This window comes from Bos indicus x Bos taurus, chromosome 9 (assembly GCF_003369695.1).
Source record: "Bos indicus x Bos taurus breed Angus x Brahman F1 hybrid chromosome 9, Bos_hybrid_MaternalHap_v2.0, whole genome shotgun sequence".
NCBI classification, from domain to species: Eukaryota; Metazoa; Chordata; class Mammalia; order Artiodactyla; family Bovidae; genus Bos; species Bos indicus x Bos taurus.
The window spans coordinates 89,389,833-89,404,454 of record NC_040084.1 but is presented as its reverse complement, the minus strand read 5'-3'; the positions used below and the strand labels follow the sequence as shown (position 1 = coordinate 89,404,454).

Here is a 14,622-nt window from a genome sequence, read left to right as displayed (position 1 = left end):
TCCCTGATCAGGGAACTAGATCCTACATGTTGCAACTAAGCATCTGCATGCTGAAGATCTTACAGGATGCAACTAAAGCCCTGTGTAGCCAAATAAATAAATAAAAATAAACAGTAAAAAAAAAAAAAAAGAAAGAAAGAAATTAACCGAGACCATGAGGCTTAAGGCCACACCAGAAGGTGGGAGCAAGGAAAGGCTCAAGAGTTGAATCTACTGCCAACAGAATCCATCAGCCAGCAAGAAGACAGTGAACAACTTAATAACTATAAAGAGCCATTTATCTCAAAATTACGACAAGACAATAGGCACGCTCCCTGGACAGGAAGTTTGGCATTACAAAGAACTCAAGAGACAATATAATCAAATCTTCTCCACTGTGGCAGCCATTGGCATACTGACAATGCATCTATATGAGATTCCAAGGCTTGTTCCTATCGGAGAACTTTAACAGTTAAAGAAATAATGATCCTTAATATTTACAGCCAGTATGTTTCTTAAGTGTCCTAATGTCTAATAATTAACAGAAGGAGTGCAAAGTATTCGGGTCTGGAAAGACGAAATATTCTGTGAGATGGGAGCCTGTTGTAATTAATCATGATTATAAATGCTTCTTTGAGCAGAGCGCAGCCTCTGGTGAACATACACAAAGCAAATGTCATCACCTTCAGCACCAGATGTTTCATCAAGTCATCAAGACGACAAGGTGTGCCACATTAACAAAGAGCTGAGTGACGCACAGGAGCTGGCACCATTTTTATGCTTATGCTTAACATATACGCACTTGTGTGATATTCCACACCCTTTTTTCTTTAGATGAACACCAAGATACACACTTTAGAGATGTTGTCATAATTCTTCCTTTTCGGCTTTTCACTTTCCTTTTATTTTTTGCTTTGGGTTTTAAGTCCCTATGGTTTTGGCTCTTTTCTGCTCTCTAATATTCCATCAATTGAAAGAGAAATGTCTGAAGATCAATTTTGGATGAACAGGTAATGAAGGGTATGTTTCTATAACATGAGATTGTCCAGGAGTAACCAACAGGCCTGCCAAAGATACCACGGGGATCCAGCAGACACAGAATTGGAGTAACTAGAGTTAGTTCGTGCATCAGGAGAGGAAAAGAGATCCACTGTAACACAGAGAAGGCAGAGGAGCTGGAGTCAGGGGTCTGACAGGCTCTCCAGGGAGCCAGCTGGATAAAGTTACCAGGGAGAAAAGTAGGTGAGGCTCTTCAGAATTATTGAGACATATAAAGAATGGTGGTCAGAAGAAAGTTAAGAAAATGGATAGAAATAATTATTAAATTGAATTTGCAAGCCAAATCCAACATTTATCAGGGACTGTAGATTTATACATATTGAGCTTTGACTCTTGAATTTTTCCAAGTCTTGAAAAATTCCCTAAAAAGGTGGTGTTCTGAATGGGAGTGGGTTCTGAAAGCTTTGTGAGGATCACATATGTGGGGAGAGAGGATGCAAAGAAGCAGTCAACCGACACGGAATAGGGACACCACCGGTTTTCATTAAGGTTAGCCAAAATTAAATAACAATCCATTATTATCTATCAGACAAATCTTGCTCTAAATTTTCTCTAAATAAAATTAAATAGCACAAGTAACAAAGCCTCAGAACAGCTGCAAACTCTATTGTTATTACCCTCCTGTCCTTGCATATTTTTTTAAGCCCAGTGAGAGGGAGGCTTTTAAACTAAAAGCACTTCTGCATGCTAAGTCACTTCAGTCGTGTCTCTTTGCAATGCTATGTACTGTAGCCCACCAGGTGCCTCTATCCATGGGATTGTCTAGGCAACAATACTGGAGTGGTTGGCCAAGCCCTCCTCCAGGGGATCTTCCCAACCCAGCGATCGCATTCTTGTTTCTTATGTCTCCTGCATTGGCAGGTGGGTTCTTTACCACTGGTGCCACCTGGGAAGCCCCAAAGAACTTAATTATGTTGAAAAGAGGCATGAGCTGACTCCTTTTAAGTCGGAGATTCTCATAAGTGATGATGACAACTGTCACTGACTGAGGACCTACTATGTTCCAGGAAGTGCATTACACACTTTTTATTTATTTAGGCTATGCTGAGTCTTCGCTGCTGCACACGGGCTTCTCTAGTTGTGGCATGGACTTAGCTGCTCTGCAGCATGTAGAATCCTAGTTCCCCCACCAGGGATCGAACCTGTGTCCCCTGCATTGGAAGGTGGGCTCTCAACTACCAGACCACCAGGGAAGTCCCTGCATTACACACTTTATACACAGTTTCCCCTAGATCTCACAAAAACCTGAGGAGACAGACATTATTTTTCCCATTATCTAGATCTTTAATAAACTGAAAAGGATGACATGTTTCATCATGGTGGGCACAGGACAGGAAAAATGGAAACTTTTTAGGTCCCTCTGGTCACACCCAGCAAACAAGCATCTATTAAGTGACTTGACAGTATAATACTTATTGGCAGTTTACAGGCTCTGAGGAATACAAAAAGACATTAATGATTTATAGAGAAATTAGTACACATGCGTAAAGACTCCACCTGGGTTAAAAAAAAAACAACTGGAAAACCAAAAGCAAAAAACCATGTCATCCATTTTCATTTGGTGGTGGTGTAGTTGCTAAGTCCTGTCCAACTCTTGTGATCCCATAGACTGTGGCCCACCAGGCTCCTCTGTCCATGGGATTCTCCAGGCAAGAACATTGGAGTGGGTTGCCATTCCCTCCTCTAGGGGATCTTCCCAACCCAGGGAATCAAACCCCATCTACTGCATTGCAGGCAGATCCTTTACCAACTGAGCTACCAGAGAAGCCCTATATATCTTCGTATACTTGGTGTAAAGTTCACAGTGGGAATTCCATCACTGATGAGTTCTTAAATGAATGAATGAAATGACTGAATCAATGAATGAAATCAGCCAACCAACTGACTAAATGCTAGATGTGAGGTGTTAGCTCTAAGAACTAAAACAGTCTAGAGAAGAAAAACTCATTACGGACGGGGTCATAGCAAGATTTCCTGAATGAAGTAAGATCTGAACTGGGCTTGAAGAATTTGAAATACTGGAATTACAAAAAAGAACTAAAGTCCCACAGGATAGCAGGAATACTGTAAATGGGCCCAGAACCTCCTCCCCGATGTAGCTCCAGCTCCATCCTCCTCTTCCACTGCTGCTCCCTCAACAGCCTTTTACCCTGAGTTCATCTGCCCTATTTGCATTTGTCCTACCTTGAACCCTGTCCAGCTGGCTCTCAGAATCCCTTGACGCTAATACTGATTGGGCGAAGACATCTTCAGATTAACCAGAAAGGCCTCTGTCCTTTGGTGGAGAGTGGAAAAACTGCTTGTCCTGTGGATGACTGGAGACTTTTGCAAGCAAAGGAATAAATTCTTCTGTCGCAGAAATGATGAAAATCTCCCACTCCCAAATAGCTGTGAGGAGGCCTTCTCATGGAAACGTTGGCACCTGGGAGACCTTGTCAAGGCTTCCAGAAACACATTCCTAGCAGGTCCTCATAACAACCATTCAACTCCCCCTGTGCCTCTGTGCCAAAGTCAAGGCCAATGTAAACACACCCTTCTCAGACTTTAGTGACAGGGGCTCAACACGAAACGCCAGGTTTCTCTACACACTGAGGTTTTGTTTCCCAAGTATCAAGAAAGCATCTTCTAGCACAGTTGTCCTGAATCATTTCTAGCTTGCCTTCTGTCAGAGAGTCCAGGAATTAGCGTCACTTCGTAGTTTGTCTCACAACAGGTGAAGAATGGCCCCTGATCCGAGCTATGGCGTGGTTGGGTTTTAAGAAAAGCCCACACCTCCGGTAGTTGGAAAAAGGTGTTGATCGTGGTGACCCTAGTATCACTGATCACTGCTCTGAAAAAGGCCCGGAGCGCCACACCCCTGTGTTTTGCAGTCAAGTCCTTTTCGATTCTGTTTTTTTCAGGAACAATGTGAGACGTCGGGAGCTGTGCTCAGCAGGCAGATCCACTTTTCCAAAACAGAAATCACTCTGGGGGTGGAAAGAGTGATTTCACTTTTCCCAGGTTGAGAGACAGCTTCTGTTTTGCTACAGCCCATGAGCCAGCAGTACTGCTCTTGAGAGAAAAGATGAGCTACTGGCGTCTCAAAAAAAGACAACCATAAACTGTCACTGAGATGGTGCCTTGTTTCTCCAAAATAGCATTCCAGCCCTCCCGGTGCAAGGCAGCTCACAGAATATCCTGAGAAAGAGCTGAAGGAACAAGGATGGAGGCGGCAAGTTTAACTGGTGTCAGGAGGCAGCAGGTGAAGGTCCAAATTCTGTGGCAAGAAGTACTGTTTTTGAGATGCCAGTGCCAGTCTTTTCATAAAAGACTTTCTTGTGAGAGCTGAAAGTTTTTCCCTCTGGGATTTAAAAGACTCAGGCCTATAAATCCAATATTTTGATGGCAAAAGTTCCCCCTTTTCTATTATATAATATGAAAAAAAAATACACCCTCTCACAGGCACAGACCAGTAATGCAGGAAAATAAGATACACATCTGAAGGAAATATTTTTGATCATCAAGGTCAGAGCATCTACTATATGACTCTGGTTAATTTCACTTCCTGTCCAGGGTATTATTTCCTGGTAAAAGTAGGGAAAAAAGTCCCAGCACTTTATAGGCCTGCCTTCCCTGAAATTAACAGATTGTCCACACGAGAGCCGTCGGCGCGTGCCAGCCCTCCAGCGAAGAAGGAGCAGGTTCGGGACCTGGCACGGTGCAGCCGAGTGGCACTGCTCCCAGAACTCTCCTCCAATAAAGAGCCATTGTGGGCTCTGGACCCTTCAACCAACAGGACAAATGACTCAAATGAAAAGCACAATGCATGTGAGTGGAAACTGAAACTTGAATGCCGTGGTAATCACTTCCTTAGTAGAGACGCCATTATTTTTCACACAACTTCATCCTGCAATTCAGTCCTTGCCTAGTGTAACGGTACAGATTTCCATTTATCAGTTGATAAGGGAGAATGATTACTGTCAGAACCATTAAGCAATACAGGTTACAAGCACTGGTGGGGAGAAGTGGAAAATTGTCAGGGGAGGTGGGAAGGGATTGACATTCATCAGCAAAACACCTCAAAAGACAAGCAAGTGCCAATTCTCCCCAAATGGGGATCAACAAAGACTCTAGTTCAGCTACTGGGAAATTTGAGACCATATCGAAGGGTGTAAGAAGCTAAATCTAAAATCAGGTCCAGGGCTTCAAGGTAGCTGTGATTTCTGTGTGAGAATGAGGTCTCCAGCAGGAGGCAGGCCTGGGGCTAGGGGGCTAAGGTCAAGGTTAAGGGCATCTAAACTGTGCAGCTGACACCCCATTGTCAAGCATCAGGTGTTATAGGCTGGAGATCAAGTGCTTAGATTTGACTGCTGAAGAGGCTGGGACGAGTCAGGGTGCTAATTCAGGCTGAGCCATAGTTTCCATCTGGATGACCTGGAGTGACTCATTATGCAACAGCCAGCCTCACTAGCGAAAAAAAAAAAAAAAAAGGATGCCACTCTCAGCTAATATTTCTCAAATGAATAAATAGGAAAGGACAGTTGAATTGGATACCATGGATCAAATGAAAACCACTCTTTTAGCTGGACCAACATACCAAATTCCATGTTCCTTGGTTTTAGAATTAGGTTTTTCTATCTCTGAGTCAATGGTATTTTTCAGCTAATCAGTTTTGACCAGAAACACAGTCTGTCTCAAATAAGTCTCTTTCCTTATGATCTGAAGCTTGGAACTGGTCACAGTATCCTAACAGGGTCAACCACTCTACTTACTTTCTGACACATACAACTAACAACAGACTTATGTCCATATACATGTGTCACTTTAATAAAATATAAATAAATAAACTCATATCTGTGGAAGGATGCTACTATTTCAACAAGGCCACCTGATTCAATGTTGAATTTTTGCTTTCATTCATCTTATTTGATCAGCATGGTTTTGCCTCCATAAGTCATCTACAAAGAAGATGTGTCCATGCTCACCTGTGCCAGCCTCTTTGCGACCCCATGGACTCTAGCCCACTAGGCTCCTCTGTCCTTGGGATTTTCCAGACAATACTGGAGTGGATTGCCATTTCCCCCTCCAGGAGATCTTCCTGACAGAGGAATCAAAATTGCATCTCTTGCACCTCCTGCATTGGCAGGCAGATTTTTTATCCCTAGTGCCAAAAAGATAGCTAATTTAAATGTACATCAGTTGCTGTTTTCAATTTGTGATTATGCCTTTGTAATAGGTAGCTTGTATCTGGTTGAAAAATACAAATAAATGTTTCTTCCAGTAACTTGGCATTAAATTTTCCCATGTGATTCACTCACCAGAATTAAGCAAGATGATGGATTTGAGGCACACAAACTCTTCTCCCTGGAGATTCATCATACGGAACCGAGACGAAGTAGCCAGCAACATGTCAAAGATCTCCACCATGCCTTCCACACATTTTCCCTGGTTCCTATGAAAACACACACAGACAAAAATATTAAAGCACAAAAAAATTCCAGAAGACATGATAAGGTTCACATTCATAAAAATCTACTGATTCCAAATCTGTCACAAAAAACCACAGCCCATTCTCTTCATGGAGCATGAACATTCACTTGAATTCTAGAAGGCAAGATGGAAAAAGATTTTCCATCCATAAAAAGACTTCCATTTCAAATTCTTAGAAAAGATGTCTTATTCAGTCCCCAAATCTGTTATGTTAAATATGAAGTTCTTCAACCTATGGATAATTAAACATGATTTTAATTCAGGTAAAAACATTTTTTCTAATAAATATTTATCAATCGCCTATGATATTCTAGTTGTTGTGATAATAATAAGAATAAAAATAGGGCTTCTAATATCAATATGCTCATGACCTTGAGATAATACAATTTGTATTAATAAGTGTATTAAAATGATTTGGAGATACAGGACCAACTATGAAAACCATGAGCTGTAGCTGTGTGGAAACCATTAATGTTGCCTAGGATGACAGGTGAAGATGTCATTTATCTTTAATGAGTGGACATTGAGTGGACACTTTAAGAAAACGTAGGATCTCACTGGGTTGAGGTATGAAAGCATCAGTGGAAGAGCTCCCAAACGTGGAAAGGAGGAACAGTGTGAAAAAATCTGGAGGGAGGAGGAGACAGGGCAGTAGTCTAGGAAAGAAGATGAAAGACATCTTACATCATTATAAGAAGTTTAAGCATCTTCCCTGTACAACAAAGCTTTGGTGTCACGGATCTAACATTTGTAGTTGTAACTATTAAATAAGCAAACCCAAAGGGAAGTTCCCTGGCAGCCCAGACAGTAAAGTGTCTGCCTACAATGTGGGAGACCTGGGTTCGATCCCTGGGTCAGGAAGATCCTCTGGAGAAGGAGACGGCAACCCACTCCAATACTCTTGCCTGGAAAATCCTATGGATGGAGGAGCCTGGTGGGCTACAGTCCGTGGGGACGCAAAGAGTCAGACATGACTGACCGACTTCACTTTCATTTTTCACTTTCAAAGGTTCAAAACATGCAATATCTTCAAAAGAAAGTATTAGTATATTTTTCAATAGGATTGGTACAGAAACTAAATGCAGAGATGATACATCTGAAAGGAATGCATTCATCTAGTTATTCATTAACTGAATTGGGGGCATGATGAGCTTGGGGCATAGGAAGAAGCTAAGATATTTTATGCATATGCAAACCTATGTTTGTAACATATATAAAAATTTAAAACATGAACAGTTAACACCTTGTCCAGCACTTTATTTTGTTTTTAATGGATATACTTTAGAGTTCTTCATCAATTGTTTTTAACAGCGGCACAGTTTTTTCACCAAACAAAATGGTTTTATTTCTTTAATCAGTTTTTTGTTGTTTGACTTTTAGTTTGATTTCAAGTACTGTGCTGTTACAGACATTTCATGCAATGTCTATACTTATGTTTATGTCTAGACACATTCAAAATGACTTATTGAGGGCCCATTATATATGAGGCTTTGTGTTAACATTAGGGTACAGGGAGGAAAACCATGGACCTTGTTAATATAGAGATTGGGATGGAGGGGGTGAGATAAATTAGAAGTTTGGGATTAGCAGATACATACTACTATATATACAATAAAAACCCAGATCTTACTGTATAGCACAGTATAGTATAAAAACATTCAATATCCTGCAATAAACTATAATGGAAAATAATCTGAAAATGAATATATATGTGTATATATATAACTGGATCACTTGCTATACACCAGAAACTAATGCAATATTGTATATCAACTTTACTTCAATATAAATTTTAAATAAAGAGATTCAAAACAGAGTCAAGACAGACAAGGAAAAAGATGAGTGCAATACAGGGTATATTCCCCAGAAGACGTGTATTACATCGAATAACAGTCTCTCCGAATTTAACCCACACCAATATTGAAGCAATTGTCATAAAGTTCTCAGTTAAAGGTAAATGAGTTTTTATGTAAAGTACTTAAATGGCATGTAGCACACCATAGGGGCCATATTTAAGTCTTAGCTACAGACAATGATAAATAGGTAGAGTCATAGATATCAGGGTAGAGCCTGGCCTTTTTACCTGAAGTATCCAGTAAACAATTCCCAAAGTGCCTTCTGCTTTGTGGAAATCTGGGTGCGTGAGAGCTCGACATTAGCAGAGGGGAATCTTGAAAAGATATATTGCTCCACGGGAGGAATGAGCTGGTGTTACCCCAAAAGGTGAGTGGGCCTCAAGCCCAAGTGAGCCTTAAACCTAAAGTGGCCTTAATCTACAAGTGAGCTTTCCTGTCCTGTAGCTGATTTTTTTTTTTTTTCTTTCTAGTGAAAAAATAAACAAGGAGAGGGAGACATGTTTGGAGGCTAAACTTTAAAAATAACAACTCATAGCCAAAATAGAGAAATGTTCCTTTCTCAGTATAAAGTCTTTGTTTACTTAACAGACTGCACACGGGCAGGGGACGGCTTCTCAGTGTGGGAGGGAGCCTGTGTTTGCCTGCTGTGAGCAAAAGTTCAGTTCAGAAACGGAGATAGTGGAGTCTTAACAATCCTCTTTCCTTCTCATCCCCTTACAACAGTCTCCTACATTTTCTCATGAGGAGTTTGTTCTTCACTCTGCCAGTGAGAGTGTATTCTTTTCAGCCTCTTCTCATCGGATGCTATCCTGGCATTTCTAAGCAGCAGTTATTACCTGGCCACAGCACAATGCTGGCACTTCAGCACACTTTAGGACCAAGCCCTCAGCCATGGCGCACACCCACGACTCTCACTTCAGTTCTTAATGTGTATCTGTGTGTGTGTATTTGCACGTGTTTGCATGCACATGCACATTTTCTTTTAGAGGACATGGAGGGAGCATACACTAAATATAAATCACTGAGACAATTTGATAGAAGGACCCTGGGTCTAACCTTCCAAGCAAACAGAAGTGCTTCATGTGGGCTGGTGTGAGTGTCAACTCTGAGGCTCCTGGGGGAACATTCATTGCAGTGAAGCTGCAGTTTTCTAAGCCGTGCTCTAAGAGTCTGGAAAAACTTGACGTTGATGTCTCCATAAGAATGAACCCACTGTCTTTCAGTGGAAAAACTTCATTTGGTTTAAAAGCTTTAGCCAATCCTTTATTTGTGTAATAAATAAAAAGCATGTACTCTGAGAGCCCTGATGATATTTTCAGTGAATCACTAGAATGTCAGCTGCATGGAAATGACTGATTACATGGTATGTGAGGGTCTCCCATCGGCATTGCCACCAGGTGAAAAGGTTTGCTGAGTGAGCTAGTGAACAGCTGATTTCTCACCCTAAGATCAGGTACAAATCCACATGGATTTGGAAGGTTAACAGACGCTCGTCACCTGCCTGACACAAAGGTATCATTTACTATCCACGGAGGTCATGACACATTGGGGTCGGTGATTCATTTTCAAACCCTCACGACACACCCTGCACTAACTTTGAGGAGCCAATTAGACTAGCACAGTTAACTCAATATCAGAGGAACAGATGAGTCAATGGTGCAGCGATGGGGTGATTGCTAAGAATCTGGAGGTAACCTGACTACAATAAGACAGGATTAGTCGAAATCCCTGAGGTATGCCTAAGCCTGAGAGACATGTGGGCTTTTAAAGAACAAGATATATTTTTTTAAAGGAGCCCAGCTTCAGGCATAGATCACGAGTAGTTTACCAAGCAGACCAGCCCATGACTCCCACTTTGAGACACATCAGCCTGCAGTGACGAACTCTCCTCGTCACACAGTCTGCTGTTCAGAGCACCTCAGAATTGCCTTGATGGAAAACCTCATTCTTCTCCTTACCCTCTCCCAATGCAGTCCATGTGCACTTAAGTTATGGGGAAAGAAACAGGTTTGGAAAGCGCATTTGTTCATGGGAGGTCCTCCTCTACAGAAATGAATGCCCGTTTTATGGAAGCCCTTAAGTACGCATTCCTCCACAGGTGAAATAAAGAGCTCTAATGAGGATATACAGCTCAAACCTGCACTTGCATATCTTCAAAAGTAATCTTAAAATGTAAAGCTATCCCTTGGACTTTGTTGTTATTGTTGTTTAGTTGCTAAGTCATGTCTGACTCTTGTGCGACTCCTTGGACTGTAGCCCATCAGGCTCCTGTATCCATGGGATTTCTCAGGCAAGAACACTGGAATGGATTGGAATTTCCTTCTCCAAGGGTTATTCTCGACCCAGGGATTGAACCCTCGTCTTTTGCATTGGCAGGCAGATTCGTTACCACTGAGCCACTAGGGAAGCCCACCCTGTAGTCTCTCTGTATAAATGAACATTGATAGATGGAGACAGAAAACCCAGGAGATCAACATAAGACATTCAATTTAGCTATCCTGAAAAATTACAACATGGTTAGAAAAAGGCTACAAATTAAGATGCTGCTGAATATCAAAAGGTCCCCTAGTCAAGGCTATGGTTTTTCCAGTAGTCATGTATGGATATGAGAGTTGGACTGTGAAGAAAGCTGAGCGCTGAAGAATTGATGCTTTTGAACTGTGGTGTTGGAGAAAACTCTTGAGAGTCCCTTGGACTTCAAGGAGATCCAACCAGTCCATCTAAAGGAGATCAGTCCTGGGTGTTCTTTGGAATGAATGATGCTACAGCTGAAACTCCCATACTTTGGCCACCTCATGCGAAGAGCTGACTCACTGGAAAAGACTCTGATGCTGGGAGGGATTGGAGGCAGGAGGAGAAGGGGATGACAGAGGATGAGATGGTTGGATGGCATCACCAACTCAATGGACATGAGTTTGGGTGAACTCCAGGAGATGGTGATGGACAGGGAGGCCTGGCGTGCTGCAATTCATGGGGTCGCAAAGAGTCGGACACGACTGAGCAACTGAACTGAACTTATATATGTAGAATCTAGAAAAATGGCACAGATGAACCTACCTCTAGCACAGGAATAGAGATGCAGACGTAGAGAAGGAACATGTGGGCCTAGTAGGGGAAAGAGGGTGGGACGAACTGGGAGATTAGGGTTGACATGTATACATTATCACGTGTAAGATAGCTAGTGGGAACCTGCTGTAAAGCAAAGAGAGCTCAGCCTGGTGCTCTGTGATGACCTAGATGGGTGGGGGTGGTGGGGTAGGAGGGAGCTCCAACAGGGAGGGGATATATGTTCACTTCATTGTACAGCAGATGCTAACACAACATTGTAAAGCAATTATACTCCAATAACAAAATAAAGAGTTTCTGTATCTTTGATGCTACAAAATCTCTCAGCACATGCTCTGACATGCTATGACTCCATAAATATTTGTATGATCAAGAGGTTTGCATATACAACGCTTTGATGTATGGAACACAATACTGAAGATGGCAAATTGTAAGGTATCTTGAGAGATACAACATTTGAATGGCCATATCTTAAAGCTGATTACTTGAGAGGAAAGTGGCTAAGACTGTGGAATCTGACTGCCAGGTCCAAATCTTGAGACCATTATTTACCAATTATGTCACCTTGAACCAGTTACTTAAATTCTGTGTGCCTGAATGAGTATATACTCACAGTGGACTGTAGGTTGAATAAGAAATAGTAAGTCATTAATATATTATTGTTTGATATAGTGGTTGGTTTCTGAGGATCAATAATGAAATTGGCCCTGGAAGTGAGGTATAGATATAGAAATATTTACCCCCTTGATCTGAGAAGGCAATGGCACCCCACTCCAGTACTCTTGCTTGGAAAATCCCATGGACGGTGGAGCCTGTTAGGCTGCAATCCATGGGGTTGCTAAGAGTCAGACACAACTGAGCGACTTCACTTTCACTTTTCACTTTCATGCATTAGAGAAGGAAATGGCAGCCCACTCCACTGTTCTTGCCTGGAGAATCCCAGGGACGGGGGAGCCTGGTGGGCTGCCGTCTATGGTGTCGCACAGAGTCGGACACGACTGAAGCGACTTAGCATAGCATAGCACCCCCTTGATACTGAGTAATAAGAAACAGATAGAGCAAGCTAGAGAGCCCTGTCAGCAAATTATCAGGTAAAACCATGGTCTGAAAGAACTTGGAAGGCAGACCACTCACCTGGAGAAGTGGATAGAAGGAGTCCAAGTAATGGTATATGGCTGTCCATACAAAAAAGAAGTGAACTCAGGCAAGAATGAAGTGGTTCTGAAGCAGAAACTAAAGGAAATGGGGAAATCCCAATGATAAACAGTCTTACAAATTTGGAAAAACCAAATGTTCCTGGCTATGAAATATTAAAGAGGCGAAGTCAAAAAGCATTCTGTATTTGGAAGGCCCTGTAAGACTTTTTGATTTACAAGGCTTAGATTTTAGAGTGTTTAAAGCACCTCAGGTGGTAAAGGGTGACATCAAGTGGGCCTTACCTCTTTATCCAAGCCTGTGGTTTCAAATAGCCTCAAGGCTGTCACCAGTAAATCATGAGAGGCCAAAGGACAAAGAAGCAAATGAGAACATCAGACTTGAGAAATGTGTCGAGGAAAGACTTCGGGTGTGGTTACGAGCAGATGAAACTGACAAGGGCAAATGGAACAGAAGCCTACTCTTCTTCTTCTTTTTTTTAAGACAACTGTACTACCAAAGAAATCACAAGTCTGAACTAATAAACAAAAGCCTTTGATTGTTCAAGTCTCTAACCCTAAAATTTAGGCTGCTCAACACAATAGAAGTGCATTCCCGTCTCAGGTCATTGTCCAATGTAAGCATCTTCCTTGGTAAACGAACCTCCCATGCAGGGGCTCAGGATCCCTCTAACCTCTAGCTCTGCCCTGTAGAGGTCCTTGAAGTGCTCTTCATTCAGACAGGAGATGGAGAAAGGACTCAGGAAGACTCGGAATACGTGCCAACAGGATGTGCTATGAACAGGGCAGAGCACACTGGAAGGAGAAGCAGTCCCGTGCTCATTCAGCTGTAGCCAGTGTGGAGGATGGAAAGAAAGAACCTCCCAGAAGGTGAAGTCAGGGTTCTCGAAGAATGGAAAGTTCCTTCTCCCCAGATAGCAAATTTAGGAACTAATTAAAGAAACTCCTTGCTGGCTCCTCAGAGTAGAAACCTCCACATTCTGTCTAGTGGGCTTCCCAGGTGGCACTGGTGGTAAAGAACCATCTGCCAGTGCAGGAGGACCTAAGAGACATGGGCTTGATCAAAGGGTCAAGAAGATTCCCTGGAGGAGGGCATGGCAATCCACTCCAGTATTGCTGCCTGGAGAATCCCACGGACAGAGGAGCCTGGTACACTATAGCCCATAGCGTTACAAAGAGTCAGACACGACTGAAGTGACTTAGTATGCATACACATTCTATCCAGTACGATGTTATGACTGGTATGAAAGAGTATGTGACAAGAAAATCAAAATGGAGCCAGTATTGCTAAGAGACCAATGGAGCCAGGAGGCCACTAAGGAAGTGGAACTTGAGCACATCTCAGCCTGGATGGAACCTGACATTTGACTACTCACTATCCTAAGGAAGATATCCAGAACCTTTGCCAGAAACTCAAAATGTTTATCAGATTCTTATTCTGAAGCAACTCATGACAGCCTATCCCTTAAAAATAAATACTTCTTTTCCTGTGACTTCTGCCTTTAGAAATTCCTGACTCTCTTCCCCAGAACGCTCTCCCCTTTATCTGAATCCGTATCTCCTGAATTGCAGTTCTTAAGATGTGAAATAAAGCTCTTGGTTTTTTGCAGTCTCGGTATCGACTATTGTCTGACAAATGACACAGGATATTCCTACTTCTTTGTTTCTCAATTGACTTTTAATTGCTGTTCTTTCGCCCCTACTGCACCGTGCGATAATGAATATATTTGTGGATCAAGGTTACCAAACCAGGATAAGCCATATCTGTGCTGGACAGAGGGGACCACATATTCCTGAGAAATCAGTGTGCAGGACTGACTTAGAACCAAGCACGTGGCTGGAGGCAGCTCTGAATTCTCTCTCTTGGAGAGGAACAGTGTGAATTTTGGGTATGGGGGAGTAGATATTTGGTGACCAGAAGTGAAAGATTGCTGAATTGATCACAACACATTTCCTTTCCCTCCTGGGCTTTCTCCTAGACATACAAACATTTCCCAATATTCCCTGGAAGTTAAAGTGGACATGGGACTGGGTTTTGG

At 42.3% G+C, this 14,622-nt stretch overlaps 1 protein-coding gene across 3 annotated transcripts in view; it reads right to left on the bottom strand.

The window, feature by feature from the left end:
* Nucleotides 1-14,622, bottom strand: part of ESR1 (estrogen receptor 1) — a 410,506-nt gene that overhangs the window by 33,170 nt on the left and 362,714 nt on the right. For all 3 annotated transcript variants that reach the window (XM_027551868.1, XM_027551866.1, XM_027551867.1), the window contains exon 7: nt 6,336-6,469. In XM_027551868.1, coding sequence (XP_027407669.1) covers nt 6,336-6,469 — 134 coding nt within the window. The remainder of the gene's footprint in view (nt 1-6,335; nt 6,470-14,622) is intronic.